The sequence below is a fragment of the Leptinotarsa decemlineata genome, unplaced genomic scaffold (assembly GCF_025532065.1).
Source record: "Leptinotarsa decemlineata unplaced genomic scaffold, Ldec_3_MD MMD2_tig00000199_RagTag_RagTag, whole genome shotgun sequence".
NCBI classification, from domain to species: Eukaryota; Metazoa; Arthropoda; class Insecta; order Coleoptera; family Chrysomelidae; genus Leptinotarsa; species Leptinotarsa decemlineata.
The window spans coordinates 18232691-18257403 of record NW_027412544.1 but is presented as its reverse complement, the minus strand read 5'-3'; the positions used below and the strand labels follow the sequence as shown (position 1 = coordinate 18257403).

The window sequence follows — 24713 nt, the reverse complement described above, 5'->3', positions numbered from 1 at the left end:
ATTATTCATTTCAAATAATGGTGGACGAGCGGGTTTGATGTCGTCGAGTAGAACTACATTTTTATCAAGACTCGTTGCTCCGATCGACTTTCCACACGAGTACTTTTATTCATAAAATTGTCCAAGTAACCATATTTTGTTGAAAAATATTGAAAAATATCTGTCATTTCAAAGTTTTGGGGTGTGGACCATCGGGGGTAGTCCGTTCCTGACTTTGTAGCAAAACAACTGACTCCTGCATGAAAGCTCATCGACGGAATTCATTTGTTTAGTCAATTACCAAAACTTGGATGATTTTGAATATTCACTTGAAAAGTTATCAAAGAAAAACATTTTTCATTTTGTAACTTCGAGGGCCCGTAACTTGGTTACGAAGACTTTTAGGAAAAAAAATTATATGAAGTACTGGTGATATTTTGACCCCATCTATACATTCCCGAGAGGAAAAGAGAAAGTCCAGGGACACCCTGTATACAGCGTGACTCACGGTCGATTGTAAGGTAGACGTTTCTGGAAAACGCAAAGCATGATTTTTCTGAAAATTTCACCTCTCACATTTCCTTACCTGTTCTATCGATCTATATTTTCAGCATTGCGGTGTTGCCACTTCTATCAAAAAGTCCTAGCAATTACATTTTTTTAAATGGAACACCCTGTATATTAATACATTTTCGGAATCACTCTAGTATTTTAATACTTTTTTGTTAATAATGTCCTATACCTATCTCTATCTGTTTTCGAGATAAAAAATAAATTGTGCGAAATATGGTCCAAAATATAGCCTTAATTGAAATTAAGTACATCAGTACTCTCAATTCATGAAAAGTTGATATTTTGATGATAGTTTGGACAAACTCGAAATATTCAAATAACACTAAGAAATCGACTTCATATTATACAGAGCGTGCTAAAATTACTATTATTTCCATTGTGCATAAAAGTAGTCGAAAGTTCATTTTTTCAAATGAAACCCCCTTTATATTACTCGATAAATTGAAAGATGGTGAAAAATGCTTCAAGATGATATACATGTCCCTATACCTAAATCGTTAAGTTTTCTTAATAAAGCCGTTTTTGTGGAAAAATAGTTATTCACGTTTTACCTACAAGTGTTGAAAGTGGCATTTTATTTTGTGAGTGGGGATTATTGCAAACTCACGAGCAAACTAAAATCACTTTTAACAAATGTATCATACACATTTTTTTGTATAACGTTACTGCTGATAATAAAAAAAATTATAGGGTCCATGGGATTTGAACACACGATCTTTGGATTACAAGGCATATGTTACAACTACATACGCCAACTCACGTTATTTTGTGGATTATTGGTTAGTCATGAAGGACTTTTTACAGTTGGACTGAATTCTACTTCGTCATCGTCAGTAACTTCACAGGGATTCAATATTACCAATAGCACGAACTGCATGTGTGAACTTTTCTAAATGATTTTTTGGTAGGTGTTCTGATTGAAGTATTTCTCAAAGAGATTTTCAATAACAGTTGTACAAAAAATAATTTTTAAAGAATTTGATTTCTAGGTAGCCGTGGAAATATCAAGCTTATGACAGTTTGGTGACTTTTATAAGTAATTGATAAATGGTTATTGACGGTGTTTCAAAAAATCGCCAAAAATGAATGCAAATATTGATTATTCAAACGAAGTTCTTATGAAATTATTTATTATACACGGACAGTGTGATCAAATCATTGCCAGAACTTGTAGAAAATTCAACCAAATGTATCCTGAATTAACACCAATGAACGAGAGGAAGTTTGTAAGACTCAAAATAATTTCCTTAATAATTTCCTCCAAGCTCTAAAAGCAGAAGACTTCGAGCGTAGAATGCATTTTTGTGAATCCCTTTTGATTCATACACAGGAAGATCGGGAATTTTTGTCAAAAATAATTTGGAGCGACGAATCAAAATTTACGAGAGATGGTATTTTCAATAGAAGGAATAAACATTTTTGGGCTGATCATAATCCTCATGTTACAAAAGAAATGGGTTTTCAAGAAAAATTTGACCTGAATGTTTTCTGTATTCTGAAGAACAATAAAATTAGCTTTTTTATTTATGAAGACACACTGAATGTAGAGAGATATCTCCAAATATTAAGGACGACTGTAACCGATTTTCTTGAAAATTCGCCTTTAGAGGAATATAGGAAATCGTGGTTTCAACTGGACGGAGCTCCAGCTCATTCCACCCAGGAAGTTTCCAGGAAACTTGACGAACTCTTCGACGATCGTTGGTTTAGGCGTTTAGGGCCGTGGGATTGGCCACCGAGATCACCCGATCTCACGCCACTTGACTTTTTTTATGGGGTGTTTTAAAAGAAAAGGTATACAGTACTCCAGTGCCTACCAAAGAAGAATTGCGACGGCGAATAGTGCGGAGTATTGAAGATCTGGATCCCCAGGAAATTGAAAAAGCAACCACAAGTCGCGTACAAAAAAACATTTTAAAGTGTGTAGAATGTAATGTACAACATTTTCAGCATTTATTGTGAAAATGTGATATTTTGTTTACAATTTTGTTATTTTGAATCATCCTATTCTGTTATTGTCTGTACTTTCACATGTTTTAGCCCTCAAAATCTTACTTTTTACCTAGAAATGACTGATTTTTGGTACAGTTGTTCCCTGGAAACTTTGAGCCATAGTTAAGGAAATTATTTTGTATCCTTACAAACTTCCTCTCGTTCATTGGTGTTAATTCAGGATACATTTGGTTGAATTTTTTACACGTTCTGACAATGATTTGATCACTTCGTTCATGTGTATAATAAATAATTTCATAAGAACTTCGTTTGAATAATCGATATTTGCATTCATTTTGGAAGATGATTCGAAACACCGTCGATAACTCATTGTAAATTACTTATAAAAGTAACCGAACTGCTATAAGCTTGATAATTCCACTGCTACCTAAATGCAAATTCTAAAAAAAAAAATGATGTTTCTAGAAGAGGCGACTTTATTGAGAAAACTTGACGATTTAGGTATAGGGACATGATATATCATCTTGAAGCATTTTTCACCATCTTTCAATTTACCGAGTAATATACAGGGGGTTTCATTTGACAAAATGAACTTTTGACTACTTTTATGCACAATGGAAATAGTAATTTTAGCACGCTCTGTATGATATGGAGTCGATTTCTTGGTGTTATTTGAATATTTCGAGTTTGTCCAAACTATCACCAAAATATCAACAACAAAATTAAGGCTATGTTTTGGACCATATTTAGCACAATTTATTTTTTATCTAGAAAACAGATAGAGATAAGGATAGGACATTATTAACAAAAAAGTATTAAAATACCAGAGCGATTCCAAAAATGTATTAATATACGGGGTGTTCCATCTAAAAAAATAAAGTTGCTAGCACTTTTTTATGGAAGTGGCAACGCCGCAATGCTGAAAATATTTTAGATCGATAGAACAGGTAAGGAAATGTGAGAGGTAAAATTTTCAGAAAAATCATGCTTTGCGTTTTCCAGAAACTTCTAACCTACCATCGACCGTTTATTCCATTTTATTTTTATATCAGATTAATTAGAATTTAGGCAGGGCATACTTCTGTAATGAGTGATGATTAATTTGTTTGTTTCCAATTAATGGTTCATCAGTTATATTGAATAAAGTTGAATTGTGTAGATAACACAATCTTGCTTCATTCAGGTTCTAATAATCCTGTTATTTTTAAAATCTGTTTCCTCCTCTAGAACTTTTCACGGTTATAATAATGTTTAATAAATCAGAAATGAGGGAAAGGAATCAATATTGCTCTGTTTAGGTCTAGACTCCAGTCATTATTCAATGTATTTTTTTACTTATCAATTGTTACTATAACTATTCCGTCTGCTTTATTTATCAATAGAGTTGGTTTGTGAAGACAATTTCATTCCCTCGAACCCGTAAAAGCCATCCGTGTGATCAGAATGGATTCCAACCTTTTTCTGATCTGGTGGCAGCAACTATCACGCTACCATATTCTATTAAATAAAGTAATCCTTACGGATGAACGATCTCATATATAGGGGATGTGCATTTTCTTGCGGGGATATAATTATTATTATTAGATATATCTAGGATAGTAGAAGGATGATCTCTTCAGACCCGCTGGGTTAGTACTCATGGAGTATGTCGTATATAGTGTGGATATCGTGATCATTCTCCAAAAGCTGACACACATAGGTGGAATTGGTATTCTTCAGTACAAAACTTTTTTTATATTCGGAGATTCTCGTTTTAAAATTTTTTGAAGTCCTTCCTACATACATTTTCGGGCATGATCCGCATGTTAGTTTGTAGACACCTGATCTGTTATTCCCAAGTAGTTACCAATCTTATATGCTATGTTGATATTTTGTTTATTCAATAGTCTTTTTATATTATCTGATGTTTTTCCGGTATATGTGAATGTCTTGAAGGTACCAGTATTATATTTTTTGTGAGGGTATACTTGGTTAATAGCTTGTTTCAAACGTTTTTTTCAAGGATGTGATGAATTACATTCGTGTTGAAAATGTTATTCACTGCAATTTGTTTTATCAGATTTAATTCTTTATTAAAATTCTCTGTGGACATTGGTATGATAATGAGTATGTGGATCATACTGTAGTATATTGCTATGGGTGATTAAAACAGTTTTTTATAGTTGTGTCAGTATGCGTTGTTTTATGGTAAATTGTGGAATCGTTTGTTTGACAATGTTTCATGGTGAATTTCATTAGTTCAGACTTAATTAATAATAATAATAATAATGTTTATTCGCAGAAAAAAAGAAAAGTTTTACATAATAAAGTACAAATGTGAATAAACAGCGGCAACACGGAAGCAATGTGAATATTGCTTGTATGTGTTATGGCCATGCTGAAGCTAATAATGATAATAAACAAAACAGAACAGAAAAATACATGATAAAAAGCAAAACAGAAAAATACATGAAGCAGCAATTATTATATACACTTATTGACAAATATTAGCATGGATATGTTCTGACATTTTGATACTTCATTTAATAGTTCAGTTATATATACATACATATACACATGTACATATACATATATAAATACACACATATACATATTTACATACACAAGTATATTATAAAATTGTGTCACAATCGGGTTTACTTAAGTCAATATATGGTAGAAGTCTTAATCGGGTGCAATATTTTAAGTCTCTTCAGGTAACAAAATTCCAGTTCTAGTACATATATAACAACACTACAAACACTCATACACATATGCACACGAATATTCATATAAACATATAGGTACAGAAACAAATTCGAGATATATTTAAACTTATACACATTTATACATATACACACATATAAACGGGTATATATGCGTACGCACACGTGTACACACACACATTGTGTCATGAAAATGACCACAGAGTAAAAAGAAATAAGGAAGAATAAACACAAAAATTGGGTCTGCAACCCATCACTTTTGCTGAATTGCTCTGAGTGATCCACACTGTTACTTGGTTGTTCTGATTGGTCCACATTGTTGACAGATATGCTGCTGGTAGGATTTCGCTTTCTGGGTAATATCTGGTCTTCTTGAGTATTGGATGCCAAGTTCTGTTGTTCTCCTTTTCTGTTGTGTTCGCATGGACACCCTGCCGCCACCACCATCCTCACTTTCACCCACCATCACCCCCACTATCACCCTAACATCCTCACCACACTCTCTAAAATTATAAATACGAGTGGATAAAGAGCTCGCCTGTGGTGCCCCTGAAAAGGCATATGCCTATAATAGGGGCAAGACCAACTTAAACCAAATCATTTGAATTAATCCAACCAATAAACGTATTTAGTTGATTGAGTAGCAATAGAGTAGCAATAGATTGAAAGATTTACTGAGGTTAAAAGATACTCTTCCAATTCTAATACCTATCATGAATGGACTGTCCCGTTACTTGATGAAAAGACTCATTAACTTGGAGTATAAACTGAATAGAAAAAAGTGATTTTCATATATTTCAATGTTCATATGAAAGTAGCTCTTTTGAAACTATTTTTTTGTGAAAGTAGATATTTTGGGAGGGCCTTTTCTTCCGTTTGGTCACTGAAAGTAACTTCTATGAATGATCTTCACATCTTTGTAGAGTTTATTTCAAACTTAATAGCTTTCTCCCTTCCTTTGAAAGTTTCCTACCAAGCTTTTTTTCCAGGAACTTTCTAAAAATATACTCCTTTCAATTTAAATAGCAATTAATGCCTTTGCTCATTGTGCAATTGAAAATATTCAGCTGAGGTGGGTGGTGTCCCCGCATTCTTGTTGAAACTACTTACTTACTTGATTAATCTTTCATGAATAAAAGGAGAATATCTTGATCTGTTAAACACGGGGAAAGTTCTACCAGGACGAAAATTCAAGATGGCTGACCAGCAACAAGCTGGTAATGAGCTCTGTGATAAAAGAGCAAACAGTAAGACTTTTCAATGTTGTTAATCCAAACTAGTTGGTGTTACAGTTTGTATAAAATGCGGGAATGCATTTCAGAAAAGTTGTGTAGAAAGAAAACAATACCATACATTAGATGAAACAAGAATATTGTGCTGCAGTGAGAAACAATAAAAAACAACAAGGATATATGTGGCAGCAGGGCAACAAGGTCAGTCACAAGGTACAAACGATCATAGCAACATCAATAACTTATTAATGGAAATTGATTTGCTGAGGAAACTCATTGTCAAAAAAGACCCTAAATACAAAATTCTTCTGGAAAATAAAATGTTATTAGATGAAAAAGTTATGTTTTTAACAAAGAGCAACAAAAACTTACCAACTGATAAAAACACAAATAACGAAAAAACGAGTACTGCTAACAAAAACGAAATATCACAACTGGAATATCCAAATATTACAAAAACAAGTGAATCATATGGAGATCAACCAAAAATTATAAATACCATAAATAAACAAAGAACTGGATACATAGAAAGTGAAATTGAACCTCAAACCGCTTCCAACAACAAGGATATAGGTTGTTCACGTTAAGAAGAGAATTACATCACAAGATGACAAGTTGCGGCGTTGCCAACATGTGCACTTATGGAACTGTTTGTGCACTGTGCACTGTTTGGAACCTTTGGTGTAGTACTGAATACTACTGGAGTTTTTTCCCAACACCAAATCGTTATTTTTAACACCTCGACACGTGTTTCGATCACCAAGTGATCATCTTCAAAGAGGAAGATTAATAAGTTTTAATCTTCAAAGAGGAAGATTAATAAGTTTTAATCTTCCTCTTTGAATATGATCACTTGGTGATTGAAACACTTATCGAGTTTTAATCTTCAAAGATGAAGATTAATAAGTTAGAGTAAAAACCATATGAAACTATTTAAACAATTGGGTTTACTAGAGATCATAATGAACTTTCCAATCTGAAAGCTCAGTGCAAATGAATCACTAACTAGGCTACAGAAATGATATCAATCACCTTGAAGATATCATATCCAACAATTTTAAGTCTTCGGTTATTTGTGACTCATTTCAAATACCTGATGTTATGTATTACAATGATGTAGTTGGCAACGGTGCTGTTATATCAATTCTTGTTGCTGATTTTTCTTTGAAATTTTACTGTAATGATCTGATTGATTATAAGATATAAGAAACATTTAAATATAAAGAGCCATCGATCTTACTTTGATACTCAGTGTTTTATAATGACTCAATTTTTGTAAAATCTTGTTTACTTATTTTATTTTTAAAACCAAATATTTTGTGATTAGGTGAAAAGATCAAGATCTCGAGGAGGTTTGGCTGGTGTAGATGGAATGAAATCAGTTTTTGGTCAAATGGTTAGCAAACTGCCACTACTTACTTCTGAAACCCTAGCATTACCACATAGAGTGTGGAAGGTTGAGTTCGTGGGTGAGTTGTTTTCTATTCAGATATCACCTTTAGTTTTATTCTTAACTATGTCAATATAATTTCACTCACATAATGTATAGAAAGTATATGCTTCTTGAAGGTTATCATAATTAAGCATTAGAAATGCTTCTGTCCATTGCTAGTCATAGAAAGGATTTTTAGTCCTAATAGTTCAAGGACACTTATAATTAGGAAATTATTTCACTACTATTTTCTGAAACAAATCACATACTTCAGAAAGTAGTAATGAAATTATGAATATTTATCAGTATTCGTAGTTAAAAAATGTTTCGCAGTTCCAAAACCTGGATGAATGAAGGAGACGAACTCTTTAAAATTTCAAGAATATCAATTGTATTTATTCCTCAAGACGAAAACGTGAAGGTGGCAAGAAATATTTTCGAAAGAAAATATGGATCATGAAATTTGTAAAAAAGAATCCTGAAAATTTATATATTGAAATGAAATTATTGCAATTTACCATCCTGTTATGTGTTATGCACTGTTCATCAATAGAGAACACCAAAGCTTTTCAATGAAGACTCGATGAAAATCCAATCTTATTTATTTATTGATTATCCGTTTGACATATAAGTATGTATAGAATTTGTCCAGCAATGAAGAACACATGAAAACGCAGTGTCCGTATCAATATAAAAACACTCTAAAATTAACATATAAAATACAATACAAAAGAAAACTATTTTATTATATAAAAAATTCGTCTAGGTTATAAAAACAACTATCAATTGAATACTTTTTCAGATTTCGGGTAAATTCATTAATTTTATTGAGCTCCTTAATATCTTTTGGTAACTTATTAAAGATATTTGGGCCCATCACATAAGGTGAATTAGAAGTAACCTTACATTTACAATACTGTATGTGGAAGTTATATTTTTGACGAGTATTCCTACTATGTATGATTTCATTGGTGATAAATTTGTTTGTTTTTAAAGACAAAAATTGACAATTCGAATATATACATGCTGACAAGAATTAAAATGTTGAATTGTCTAAATAAACTTCTGCAGGAGGCCCTTTTTGAGGCTTTCGCCATTATTCTCAAAATATACTCCTGCGCAACGAATATATTTGATATCGAACTCGAGTTACCCCACATACATATGCCATGTCTCAGTCTGGAAGCTACTTGAGCATGGTATAGTGCCAAAAGTTGCTGATCTGTCAAGATATCTGTTAGGTTTCTAAAGAGAAAACCTAATGAGTTAATTTTACTTGTTAAATTTGAACAGTTTTGTTTCCATGTCAAACATGCATCAATTTTAGTTCCTAAAAAATTTGTCTCTTCTTTTCCCAGAATTGACATGTTCTTAATTTGAATGTGAATAGGCATGCAATGTTTTTGTCAATTGTGAAATCTAACTAATTGTGTTTTGTTTGCATTGAGATAGAGAGAATTAGCTTCGCACCAGTTCATAACAGATTGCAAAGTATATTTACATTTGTCTAAAAGTGAGTTTTCATCCATGTCAGATACTATTAAAGACGTATCGTCGGCATACATTGTTAAAGAAGTATTCCTAATATGTGATTCCAAATCATTTGTATATAAAAGGAACAATATAGGCCACAATACCGATCCTTGCGGAACACCCATTGAAATATTTAACAAACTTGAATTACATTTATCATACGTACTCGTACTGTGGTTACTAACTGAAACATATTGTTGCCTATTTTCTAAAAATGATGAAATCCAGGAATGTGCTACGTCACGAATGCCGTATGAGTGATATAGAATATCTTTGTTTTGTGTTTGGAGATCTGAATATTCTGAAAAATGAATGTTAGGTTAACTTTTTCAGTGATGAATGTTATTGAAGAAATGTCAAAATTTGCAAGAAACAAATAAGCTCCGTGATCACAAACTACTAATAACTGTTATAAATATAAAGACTTCAAACGAAAAAGTCAGAAAAAAATTGTCATTTTCAATGAAGTTAAATTTCTTCTTGTTCACTAATTTCATATGAATTTATATAATTATATGATTTAACACAGTAATAATATATTTTTAAGGATTTTTTCCAACTGTGTGATTTGTGATTGATGGATTCAAAAATGTGATTTTCGACATTAACTTGAATGTCTGTTTCTTATACATTTTCATCTATTTCATTTTCTTTTCATTTGGTTTAAAAATAATTTATAAAATATAAGTATACAATTATCTTAGACATATCTATACTTACTTATAAATGTGACAGTCACTCACTTATCACTCACTCACTCATTCATATCTGTTTCTCCGTACTGGAAAGTCCTAGGAAGCTTCAATTTGGTATACAGGTGCTTCTTAGGTCTGAGATGCGCATTAAGAAAGAATTTTTTAATATTACAACTGGGGCACCCCCGTGGGGGTAAAAGGGGCGCGTTTACATATGAAAATTACCTTTTCATCACTGTTTCTCCGTCCCGCTATATTTTCGGATGCTCAAATTTTGTATGTAGGTTGGTTTCATGTTGTAGATGTGCAATTAAAAAGGATTTTCAAATAATTCAACTAGGGCGCCCCCTTGGGGATAAAAGGGACCCGTTAACATATTAAAATTACCTTTTCATCACTGTTTCTCCGTGCCGCTATATTTTCAGAGTCTGAAATTTTGTATGTAGGTTTGTTTTATGTTGTACATGTGCAATAAGAAAATATTTTCAAATATTCCAACTGGAGCATCAGCCGCGAGGTAAAAAGGAGCGTTCATAAAATGAAGCTACCTTTTCATCACTGTTTCTTCATGCCCTGAACAACAAAGCTAAATCAGCTAAAGGGCTACAAAGGGCAAACTGAAAAGCTCACCCAGAAAATTCATTGCCTGATATAAATACTAAAGAAGCCAATTAGTCGGTAACTTATATTATTCATAAATTTTGCTACTAATTGAATAATCAATGGAAAAATGAAATTTCTATATTGTTGGGAAAGAAAGTTTTTGGCATTCTACTTCTCCATTTTGATACAAAAAAATGTGGGAATCTTCCAAAGAAAGGAAGAGAGCGATCAATTTCAAATAGAGTTAATTTTTGGCTCTTGTCTGCCATTTAAGTATAACCCGTTATTTCTTTTAATTTTATTAGGTTGAGCTCTCTACTCTCGGTGTATGTACATATGCAATACAAGGTTGATACCTATATAGTTTAATATACTCACTCTATTGACAATAAACACTTTAACAGGTTCTTGTTTGTTCTTATTAATGTATGTATGTATGTACCTAGTATTAAATTATTTCTTTAATAGATGATCTTCCTGGGAATTTCTGATGTATGTATGTATGGACGTACATAATATGTTTTTTCTGAAGCAGTGATATAACTTTATCTTGACTTTCGATAAGTTATCAATACATAGGTTTTTTTAATGAAACAAATGAACAAAAGTTGCCTTTTTACGAATGCAAAATAATTGTTTTCAGGTCGATAAAAATCACCAACCGTTTCTAAGATATTTGCAAAAAGTTGAAAATGACAGATTCTATTTTTTTGCTTCACCGCCTTCATTTTCAATGATATCAAAAAATTACAGAGAAACTTTTTGCTTCACTTTATGTTTTTCATTATCTGGTTCAGCCCATTTTCCAATGCGATGTTTCGTTCATTGAAGTCCATCATCAGTTTATTTTTTCAATACGGACCTGTATATTTTTTTATACATTTTGGTAGTCATTGTTATTACAAATTCATTGATATATTACAACATATGTATTTCTCGACGTTTTTCCGGAAAACACATTATCAATATTCTATCATTTTTTTATTCAGATCTCAAATTTCAGAATGTTACTGAAATCCAGAGTTCTCCCGTCGCTTATGTCGTTCATTGAGATCCTAAATATGTTTTAAATATGTTTTTCCGTTAACCAGCTGTCGCACCCCTACGAACTACCCTCAAAAGTCGAAACTTGTGCGAGCTAAGGACTAACGAGGCCTTACCTTTTAACATGTGATTCCTAACACGTTAAAAGGTATTTATATTCACTAAAAACCAAATAGATTTCTGTCAGGGTTGTCTTGAAAAAGAGAGACCAATAATCTTTGTATCAATACTAAGCCTTCATAATTTCCAAATGTCACTTGAAAATTTGTAGCTACTCAAATATTTCTGTTCAGAAAATGAGTATATCAACAGGAGAAACATGATAAGCGATAAATTATTTTTTTAAGTAAGCCATGAAATACATGAATGTGAATGTCAAGTTAATTGTCAAACACAAAATAAAACAGTTATTCAATTTAGTGAGTGGTTTTAAGGGAAAAACATGAATTTTTACAATGACGAAAAAGTGGATACGCTTTTTGTTTATTCGAGATGTTTGAGAAATGCTATCAAATCTCTGGCAATGTATCAGGAATTGTGTCCTGAATGACGACAACTTAACATATCTAATTTTTTTGATTGATTGATATGTATTTCAGTTTTCAGAACATTATTCTCATACAACTAGTATTGTCAGTAAAAATTTTTGAAGTTATATTTGGAAATGTGCAACAATAAATTTTTAAATTTTCAGAAAATATTGCTTTTGTGGTATAAATGAATAATAATATAAGTTTAGTCATGACATTTCATAATAATATATTCATTTGAAATAAAACAAACTTCTGAATAAACTGATAATAACCTTGAAAAGTGAAACTTGTGCCAAGGTGAGTTATAAAAAAGGATACAACTTTATAAATACATATAAATATTATAAATACATATATCCATATGCAAAGTATATAAACATATGTGAAGAAAAAGAAAATAACAAATAAATATATAAATTTACAATCTGTGCTTAATAACAATATATGAATTAAATAAAAGTATTCAGAAATGTACTCAATGAATTCTGTATCATGATTTATTGAAATTCATTATATCATGGAAACATTCTCGTGAAGTCCCCCTATTTTACATTCTTTAATTTTATTTTTATACGAAAAAAAGATTTGAAATGTTTTATATAATGAGGTAGCATATCAAATATATACGAAATTATGTATATACATGTAATTTTTTGAGAAATCGTTTTCTTCACTCTATTTTTCAATGAATATGTTGATTTATTTCTTATATCTTACTCATGTTTATTATATTGACCATTTGATTTATTTTTATACATATAAATTAACAGATGATAAAAATATAATTGATGTATATCCATTTTTTTTACTAATTTTGGAAAGTTGTTCACTTTAAAGGTCATATTTTTTATTATAGATTATATTTAGAAAGTTTTTTTAAATAACTTCAAGTTTAGTGAAGTAGGTTCTACTCACTCCCTAATTATCCCTAATAAATCCGAGAAACATGACGCCGTTTGAATGACCATCAAAAAAGTAAGGACCTACTACTTGCGTTCCAATTATTCCACCCCACACATTAACAGACCATCTGTGCTGGTGATCAAGGGTTCTAAAAATATTAGGGTTTTCGTCACTGTAGTAGTGAACGTCATGTCTGTTAACTAATCCGTTGTTATGGAAAGTTGACTCATCGGAAAAAACACATAACCAAAAAAAATTTTCTTCATTAAACTTTTCTAAAACCCATAAACAAAAATTCAGTCGTCGATCATAATCTTTTTCAAAAAGCTGTTGATGTAGTTGAATGCGATACGGGTGGAATTTGTAATTTTTAATTATTCTTTGGATAGTCTGTCTGCTTATACCAGTTGTTTCACATATTTTTCGTTGACTTGTGTGAGGGTGTTCAATTAGAGATAACATCACTAAATATTTATTTTCCTCATTTCCAGCTGCAACAACTTTTCCAATGAACACTTGTTAGGATGACTCCTGTTAGGATACTTTTGGGCAAATACTATTGATGCTAATAAACAGTTTTCTTCACACTCACCGATTATCAAAATCATATCAATTCGTTCTTCCTGGGGATAAGTTCTCATTTTACAATATTTCAAAATGATAATAATTTCAAACTAGTTAAAACAATCATAATGGTTTGATTAACAAGTTGTGTCACTGTCAAATACTTTTTATTTAATAATAATAATTAACGTCATCTAGGCCAGAGCCTACTATTATTGAAAAAATAGTAGAGTAGGTTTTATAGGCAATCGTAAATGTATGTTTTTATTGACCCCATATTGTAATTTTGGTATTCATTCCACTATGAATTCTAATATATTCGCTAAGAAACAAGCGTATTTAACATATTTTGCCTCAATAAGTAAGACACATGCATCTTCTTATTTTGAAGAATGCTTTTTAATATTTTAGAAATGGCAATACATTTTAGTTTTTACATTTGCCTGCATTTTACTTAAGATACACCTTATTTAAAGAAAATTAAACTTGTGCTTCTAGAGAATCTACGTGTTCTTCAATAAAAAGGTGTTTAAAACGCTTGTTAGGCTTTTCATTACAATAGAGCGTATTTCATTTTAAAGATAAAAGAATTACTCATAAGTAAAATATAAAAACGCCTTTTGTGTAAAAAGCAGAAGAGATAGGTATAGAGAACTCTAATATAGTTTTGAAGGAAACCTACTTCTGCGTCAAATTACTCCACCAAATACGTAGTGTTCCATTCAACTTTAAGAAGTTATTTAATTAAATGTGTGACCAAATTTTGAGGCAATTTTTTTCACCACTCGGAATAATATTGCAATAAAAATTTCATGTGATAGTCAACTTTAACCTTTGAGCTAAGCAGTACATTTAATCACGGGCAGCTCGTTACACGTTACAGGGTGAAAATAATTTTTAAATTATGGTCTGTATTTTTAAGTTTCTCGAAATTTCTCAGAAACTGTCAGTTTTGAGTATGGGAAATATAATAGTAACTCACCTCTATTTTGCCTATAGTATCTAAAAATATAAAAAACTATAGGGTGTTCAATAAGAAAAAATATAAATTATTTGGGAATATGCTCCTCATATAACTGTGCTGAAAATTTTTCCCTAACTCTCTTCATTTCTCGTAGAAATACCGAGGCGAATGTGGTGGGCCATATATATATATATATATATATATATATATATATATATATATATATATATATATATACACATATATATATATATATATATACACATATATATATATATATATATATATATATATATATATATATATATATATATGGCCCACCACATATATTAGTACATTCATATATTCACTTAACAATTTATTAATATTTATAGTTGTTTTTTTTAAGCAGAAAAATGTTTGTCGACAAGATGTATTCCTTATGACATCAAGCGTATATCTCTCTCTCTTTCTCTCTGTAGTTGGGATTGAACCAGAGCAAAATGAAGTACTTATTATGCACTGTTTGGAACCTTTGGTGTAGTAATGAATATTACTGGAGTTCTTTTCCAACACCAAATCGTTATTTTTAACACCTTGACACGTGTTTCGATCACCAAGTGATCATCTTCAAGAGGAAGAATAAACTGGAAACTTTCCTAGGCTAACGCAATTTATGCTATGCAGGTATACTATACAGGTATATCACCCATACAGGTATACCACCCTAAATTAATTTTACAATTTGCCTTATCTATTATTTTACAATATATAACTATAACATTTAAACACTACATAAGGACATATTGAAAAATAATAGATGAGGCAAATTGTAAAATTAATTTAGGGTGGTATACCTGTATGGTTTACCTGTACAGTATACCTACATAGCATACATAGCGTTAGCCTAGGAAAGTTTCCAGTTTAATCTTCCTCTTGAAGATGATCACTTGGTGATCGAAACACGTGTCGAGGTGTTAAAAATAACGATTTGGTGTTGGGAAAGAACTCCAGTAATATTCAAAATAAAGTAAATTCAGATGGTGTATACTCAAGAATTTTTTAAATATTTAAATTTTGGCAGGAGGATCCTTAATTTTTTCAGCAAATAATTGATTTGATGATCCGATCTCAAATATTTATCAATCATTATGCCCAAGTACTCAGCCTTAAAGATTTCGATACTCTCACTAATTTTGAGTGGACCTAGTTTAGGTGAAAATTTTTTACAAGAACCGAAAGTCAAATATTTGTTTTTTTCTAAATTTATCGTTAATAAATTACTATCAAACCATTTCTTGATAATTTTGAAATCTCCTTCCACACTTACTTTTAAATTATACCAGCTATTGGCGGTATATGAAAGCATCGGATCATCTGCAAAAGATTTAATTTTCCCTTCAGTTTGCATATAGAATAAATCATTTATGTAAATATTGAATAATATCGGACCCAAAACAGAATCTTGAGGAATTTCATAAATAAATATTTTTTTGTCACTGCATATGTCATAAATTTTAACTTGTTGATTTCTATTTTGCAAGTAATTTTTATCTAAATTAAGAAAAATAGATATAGTTGGTATTTTATCATCTAATGATTGATATCCATTACTTACTATTTGACTAATTGCATTTATGTGTGGACATATTTTTTCTGAATCTGAATTGAGTATTCGAGAAAAAATAGATTACCTATATCTAAATATTTTTCAATTATATACTCACAGATTTTTTTCAAATATTTTTGCTAAACTAGATATCAATGTGATAGGTCGTTAATTCTTCATTTCATTCTTATCACCACTTTTGTAAATGGACTTAATTATTCCAATCTTGAAAGCCTCAGGGCATATTCCAGTATTGAAAATCATATTTAGTAAATGTACTAAAGGTTCTGATATAAGATCTTTCAATGTTTTTACAAGTTCCATCATATTCAGGTGATTTTCTATGTTTCAAATTTTAACTTCAGATTTAGTTGTTTTTTCCATGTAAAAGAAATTCACATATCTTTTCAATGTGTTTGTATCCACCGTGTTTTTTATTTTTTCTGCAAAGTTCTCTCCAACTTTAGAATAATAATTGATAAATTGATTAGCCATAACTTTTTTATCTGTTGTACTTACGCCTTCAGTCATTGTGATGCATTTGATGTTATTATTTTCAGTTTCATTACATATTTTTTAATACAACTCCATAATTCTTTGGATGTTTTACTACTTTTGTTAATTTATTCTTATACTTGATTTCATGTAGTTGATTATTTCTGTTTTTTTGTCACTCGGTATATAATTCATGTTTTTTATTTTCAGAATTTAATAACCCACGGGTCATCCATCCACCCTTTCATTTCCGATTTCTTTTATTTTGACTTTTTTCGTATTTTCATTAGTACAATTTTGGATACTCATGACAACATGATTAGCAAGATCGTTTACACACCTCATTTTATAAAAATCATTCTTATTCAAATTCTTGAAGGAATTATGTAACTTGTTATAATCAATAAAAAAATTGTATTTTGCTTTATTGGTATTTTTAGTAAATTTTATATAGTTAATTTGAAGAATTGTGGCATAATAATATCACATATATAAATAATTGAATAAATTGATGGATGTAGCCGTTACTACGTGATAAAAACTACAATTGGCAAACATACCTGCCCAAAACTGCAACTGCCCAAAACATTATTATTGAACTACTCAAAAACATTATCTCTTATTCACACATTAATATGAATGCAGACTCTTTGTTGGATATTCACAAGGTTCAGTTCAAATAAGTAATCTGCGGTTGTGGGTAATAATCTTTCAGTTGCTCTTCTTAACATACGGTCTCTAAGAAATGAAACAAACGAACTGTATATATATTTAGCAGACTGATTTTCTCGATATTTTATTGTTGAGCGAACATTGGCTAAAATGTGATAAAACAGTCTTTATAAATGATTACAGTTCTATCGAAATATTGTAGGTCAACTTCATCCAATGGATCCTAGTGAAAAACTCTTTCAGACAAAAGTTGGGATTTGAAAAGTTTGACAAACTAAATCATTTGTAACAAGAGAAATTATTTGAATTTTCCATAGTGTATTCAAAAAAAATTTATATTTACATATTATGTTTATTGTATAATTGTATAAGTTTGAAAATGTCCATATAGAATGAAACTGCAGTAACGTTAGTTACAAATAAAAGTGGTAAAAAACAGAAAGTTTTATTTCTCTTTTCTTCATTACATATTATGTATCTATCGGTCACCAATAACAGATGTAAGTACTTTTCTTATTCAACTAGAATTTTTGCTGAATATACTGCTCCTCAAATCAACTACTATACTCACAGGAGACTTAACTTTACATATACTAATTCTATTTCTACCCAGACGCTGAGTAACTTATTAGGATCATTCAACCTACAGATGCATGTAGAAAGTCCTACTCGTCTAACTCGGCAAGGCACAAGTTATTATGCATTTAGAAACCTGGATGACAAATTTATTACGTTTTATGTGGCTTCACCAGGATTATTTGATTATGAAGCTGTCCATTTGACTACTAACATTGAGCCAATTATGAAGTTTTTTCAAATTCAAATATGGAAGGTTGTACAGTTCGTTAAACTGTGATATGTTCCGCCAGAATTGCCAAAATACTGATTGGAAATATGTCCTAGAAATAAACAACCCATTCGATACCTTGAATACTACTGGAGTTCTATCCCAACACCAAACCGTTATTTTTAACACCTCGACACGTGTTTCAGTCACCAAGTGATCATCTTATAAAGAAAGATTAAACTAAAGTACAATGTTGTCTTTTTTATACCGTAGATAGCTCTGTTAGGTACCTGCGTCTTAATTGTCTTAAATTAATTTCACAATGTTGCGTTATCTACTAGTCAGGTCAATCTGATAACTAAAAATATTATTTAAATAAGCTATATAGTAAACTATTAGGTATTGGTTCATCATCGCTATTCATGACAGTATTATGTTGACTTATTTCTAAACTCTCGTAGGCATCTAGATGCCTGTTGTTGTTAACTTGTTAAACTAATCTTAATGAACTAAAGTCTATGGAATGCTTCTGTTGCAAAACTTGATGTGCGACTGCTGGTTTTTTCTGGTCTTCCATATATCTTCCTTATATCTTATTTTAATAGATCTTTTAGTCGGTTCACAATATTTTGCATCGCAATCCTTACATTTTTTTTATTTCAATCATACCACTTCAACCAGCTAGGTTATTAGCGGTGGAACAATAAGGTGTTTTATATTTTATATCATGTTATCAATTTTGATGCATTTCATAAAACACAACAATGAGCCTATTTTCTTTATATCTAGGACAATGGTATATTCATTTCCTAAACCGGATATAAGCCTTTCGTTGTGGTAGCTGGGACATTTCATGATAATGTGCTTAACACTTAGATTTACATTGCAGTTGAGGCATCGGTTTGGTGTTTCTTTCTTGATGAGATGTAAGTGTGGCCATTGCGTAGTCGGGTGAGAATGACTTGCTGTCTACGATTGAGAAGACGGTAGTTGTTTATAACTAGGATTGGATTAATATTGAGGTTAAGTAGCTCTACCGTTCTTTCCATCGTTTGAATATGATTTTTTTAATGTCGTTTTATAAATCTTCGTGTGGAACCTGGGAGATTTGATATGTTCCTGGATATGTAATGGAAGTTTTAGCTTCTGCGTCAGCGATTTTGTTGCCTTTAATGCCCGTGTGAGATGGTACCCAAACTATTTCAACCCATTTACTACTGTGGGTTAGTTCTGCAAGTTATCTTTTGATTCATAGTAGAGTGGCATTTTTGGGATATAGTTGGTGAAGTCCTTGAATTGAACTAAGTGTGTTGTGAATGTCACGGAGTTGCCTTTGGTTACATTGCAGTGTGCTAAAGCAGTTTCAATAGCGTAAAGTTCAGCTGTGTAGAAACTGGAGGCTAAAAGTATATTTTGTCGTGGTCGTTATAACTGCTGTACCAACCTCATTGGCAGGTGGTAGGCTAACCATCCAGGCCGAATAGTGCAGCTCTGGAATTGTACCTGCGGTCCATCATCTGGAATAACCTCTACAGCCGACAAAATACCTCCTGAAGAGATTCCAGCTGATTGGCCATTAATGAAGTAGTCGGATAATCAAGGTGCAAGATTCCCACCTTGATACTTGATACCCGCAACAACCTGTCCATATAAGGGTTTTGCATGTCAACTATACTATGGCATCAATCGAGGACCGCCTGCCCGGTACTGACGTTGCCCAACAAGCTGAAACAGCTGTCTACCGGTGGCTCTTGAATTGAAATCAAATTGGTAATGATCAGAATAGTAATCATCTTTATCTTTTGAATTTCATGGAATTATTTTCCATAAGCTGAAAATTGCCTATTTATCAACAAATTCAAAATAATTTTGAAGCAATTGATATTTAAATTTTGGCAATATTGAATTCTTATATATGTTTGAAACACTTATATTAAAGTTTCTTCCAAGTACAAAAATTGCTGAAATTTCTTCCACAGTTATTTTATTTCGTTAAACACATTTTCAAACAACTTCCTGTTTGTGGTTTTACACAACTAATTCTTTTTTTTTTTCTAGGAGAGAGTGTTGATGACTGTGGGGGCGGATATAGTGAGAGTATAGCAGAAATGTGTGATGAACTCCAGAACGGATCTTTGCCTCTCCTGATCCCAACACCAAACGGGAGGGATGAATCTGGAGCAAATAGAGACTGCTTTATATTAAATCCAGCAGCAAAGACTTGTCTGAATTTGAATATGTTCCGATTTTTGGGAGTGTTAATGGGTATTGCCATAAGAACAGGTTCACCATTGAGCCTTAGCCTAGCTGAACCTGTCTGGAAACAGTTGGCAGGAATAGACCTTACTCCCGCTGATTTGACAGAAATTGACAGGGATTATGTACCAGGTCTTCTCTGTATAAGAGACATGGGTTCGGAAGAACCTCTATTTCAAAATATGGAAATGCCATTTTGTACCCCTTCTTCATCTGGTACTGACATCCATTTGAGCACAAGATACAAAAATATAACTTTCGAAAACCGCCTGGAATATATTAGACTGGCTTTGAATTTCAGGTAATTTGAAAATCAATTCGAGTTGACTATCTACCAAACATCTTTCTTCTCATAATATGTTTCGTGAAACTACGTTGAATTGTATATCTATAATATTCTGTTTTTTCAACAGTTTACCGAATGTTACAGGTTGCACGAGTTTGATGAACAAATTAAAGCTGTTCGAGATGGTATGTCTAGAGTAGTTCCAGTGCCATTACTATCATTATTCAGTGGATATGAGTTGGAAACAATGGTTTGTGGCTCTCCTGATATACCATTGTCCTTATTGAAATCTGTAGCAACTTATAAAGGTAAAGAAAAATATTTTAAAAGAGTTGTGAGATTTTATAAAATTCTTTCAGGAATTGACATTAGTGCTCCACTGATTCAGTGGTTCTGGGAAGTCATGGAGGAATTCACAAATCAAGAACGATCATTATTTTTGAGATTCGTTTGGGGAAGAACTCGTTTGCCACGAACTATAGCTGACTTTCGTGGGAGAGATTTTGTCATTCAAATTCTTGACAAATATTCCCCGCCGGATCACTTTTTGCCTGAAAGTTACACTTGCTTTTTTTTGCTTAAAATGCCTAGATATTCGTGCAAGGTAAGATCAATAATAAGTGAAAAAGCATTCAAGAAGGTAGTATAAAGAAAGGTAAAAAATATTTGGGAGACAAACTAAGCCAATGTGTCAACATTTACAATTATGATTTAAATAATTTTATCACCAATAATCAGTAGGCAGTAATCTGATTATAAATGGCAATCTCTATTGGTAGATTTTCAAATTGAATTATATTTATTCTGATTTCTTGAAGTGACAATACTAAAAAAAGATCACTTCTTAACTTGGCTTCAATGACTGGCGATAACAATTTGATAAATACTCAACTATAATTTGCTCATATGTAACATAAAAATTGTAACTGGTTTTGCTGGGATCAAAACTCATTCAAAGATGAAGCTTTTCATGACAAAATGTGAAAGTAGTCTTCCTGCCCAAAATAGGCAAAATATTAGACCAAACGCCCAAGTCACACATACCTATCAATCTAACGTCCTTTCTAATGAAAACCGTTGAAAGGTTACTGGGCCGATACATAAGAGACGAAACGTTGAAGGAAAGACCTCTTAGTGCTCGTCAATATGCGTACCAGCCTGGGAAATCGACAGGTTTAGCGCTGGACGACTTAAACAGACTACTGTCTAAGTCGCTGGACGACGAAGAAATGGCAGTAGCTGCCTTGCTAAACATCGAAGGTGCATTTAAAAATGTCTCCACGGAATGCCTTTTAGACGCACTGCGAAAAATAGGAAAACTAGCTGTCGTGTGTCGATGGATAAAAGCCAGCCTAGAAAGAAGGATGATATAGGAGAGGCTACCATACAGGTAAGAGCAGAGAAGGGATACCCACAAGGAGACGTGCTATCGCCATTGCTATGGGCAACCCTAGTAGATGATCTCCTCAGAAAGTCATCTGAAGAAGGCATATATTGCCTGGGATATGCTGACGATCTGGTGATAAATACAAAAGGGAAATTTGCTAACGTCATCTCGGAGCGCATGCAAACATCGTCAGCAGATGGTGCTAGCATGAGAACCTCTCAGTGAATGCCCAAAAAACCACTGTCGTGTTCACAAGGAAAAGAGTGATGAGAGGACTAAAATCACCAATACTCAATGAAGTGGAGATCCCTTTCGCCACAGAAGTCAAATACTTAGATGTGACTATCGATCACAGGCTCACGTGGAACCTCCACATCTAAAAAACAGCACATAAGGCCAGGATGGCCCTGGGAATCTGCAGAAGAATGTGCGGGAAAAACTGGGGGCTGAACCTGGTTTATACAAGGGTAGTGAGACCCATGATACGGTGTAGTGATTTGGTGGACAAGAACAAGGCAATCGGGTACGGCTAGGCTATCAGGCGGCATACTAAGGCTGGCGTGCCTAAGTGTCGAGGGAGCCATGAGAACGAACCCAACTGCAGCATTTGAGGTCTCAACTGCAGCATTTGAGGTCCCAACTGCAGCATTTGAGGTGCCACTCGGACTTCCACCATTGTACATCTACATACAAAGAGAAGATCGACTGGTGACCCACAGGCTAATGTAGGAGCAGATCCAATACTAGGAATGTCCGTGGATAACACAGTTTCGCAGTACAACTTTCTAAAAGATTTCAAAATCATCATACCAAGTAGAGAGGACTGGCAAAACGGCCCACCGGTAAAAGCGCAGGAAACTTGGTATACAGATGGTTCAAAGACCTAAGAAGGAGTGGGAGCCGGTATATACGGAGGCAGAGCAAAGACGAGAATCGCACTCAACCTCGGACATATTGTAACTGTGTTTCAGGCAGAAGTAGCGGCCATCGAACACTGTATGAGGGAAATACACAGGCAGAAGGTCACAAACAAAACCACTGCTATTTTCTCCGACAGCCAGGCGGCAATTAAGGCGCGAAGCTCATTTCAAGTCTTCTCAAAACTGGCGGGAAGCTGTCTGGGTCACTCTAGATTGGGTACCCGGACATGAGAGCCACAAGGGTAATGTGGAGGCCGATGTTCTAGCCCTTGAAGTCGCATCCAAGGCTATGATCGGCCCAGAACCCTTCTGCGGGGTAGCAAAAGCATGTATAAAGACATCCATAAATTCATGGATGCAAGCCAAATCGATAGATTGGTGGAATAAGCTCCCAGGAATGAGACAGGCGAAATAGTTCATAAAGAAACAATCGCCCAGATTCACGAAGACCTGCTAAACTACAACCGTAAGGGTAGTGGTGGGTCTACTACCGGGGCATAGCCGACTCAGAAAACATATATGAGCAACATGGGTTTGACAGAAGAAACCCAATGCAAAGCGATATCAATACTGAGACACGCAATATGCGGGGAAGAGAAACCAGAGGCTGCCAGCTATATGAAGGCGTCAATGTCAAGGCTATGAAGTCTCATCAAAGAGATCAAGCTAGACAATGAGCTTTAACAACCAAGAAGCATCACAATAGATCAGAAAAGGTCGCAATGAATCAGGCCATGAGCTAACTCCCCGACAATCTAATCTAATCTAAACCACCATGAACAATACGAATGATACCTTGGAAAAATTATACGAATATTTCACCAAATCATGGCTTCAAGTTGAATGCGTTCAAGTCTCAGTTGAGACTAATTTGAAAATAAAAATTTAAAAATGAGTAACACTTGTAATATCAAGATCGATGGAGTAACAATGAAACCTAGTTCTACGGTTGAGAGTTTAAGCCTATACAGTGCCTTCATTTTAAAACTTGCCACCCCTAGTACTTCGTTTCGCAGGGAGAATTTGCCGTAGGCAAAAAACGCGTCAATTTAGATATCGAGGGGGAAGTTTAAAGCCAGTGCTAGTGGTATTTTAGGTTTAACCCTCTTACCCCTAGCTACCCCCACTTAATAATTTTAAATGACACCCTCAATCTTGTAACACATCATTTTAAAGATCTCAAAAATCCTCACTCAACCCCGTTTAGAAAACTGAAATTGGTTTATTCGTTCTCGTAAAATAGGGCAGAAGGAAAATTAATTATAATAAAAAATAAAATAATAGCTATTGCAATTGAATAAATGTACCATACTTTATTAGGTGTTCAAAATGTTCATCATTGGTGAATTCCTGTCGGACTTTCGTAAATCTTTTGTTATTAATTTGTCTGCATGTGTCAGTAATCCTGTGTCTTAGACCCTGAATGTCCTGCGGGGGAGTTTTCTATACCATTGTCTTCAAATAACCCCAGAGAAAGAAATCCAATGGCGTTAAATCCGGAGATCTCGCCGGCCATTTCAGAGCGCCTCTGCCAATCCATTTGTCAGGATACCGTTGATCGAGTCATTGTTGGACATGCAATGCGTAGTGTGGCGGTGCGTCATCCTGT

The 24713-nt window shown here is 33.0% G+C and overlaps 1 protein-coding gene across 1 annotated transcript in view; it reads left to right on the top strand.

Moving 5' to 3' along the window:
• Positions 1–24713, top strand: part of HERC2 (E3 ubiquitin-protein ligase HERC2) — a 196876-nt gene that overhangs the window by 167864 nt on the left and 4299 nt on the right. The window contains exons 51-54 of the mRNA XM_074173110.1: positions 7770–7911; positions 20314–20812; positions 20942–21105; positions 21157–21401. Coding sequence (XP_074029211.1) covers positions 7770–7911; positions 20314–20812; positions 20942–21105; positions 21157–21401 — 1050 coding nt within the window. The remainder of the gene's footprint in view (positions 1–7769; positions 7912–20313; positions 20813–20941; positions 21106–21156; positions 21402–24713) is intronic.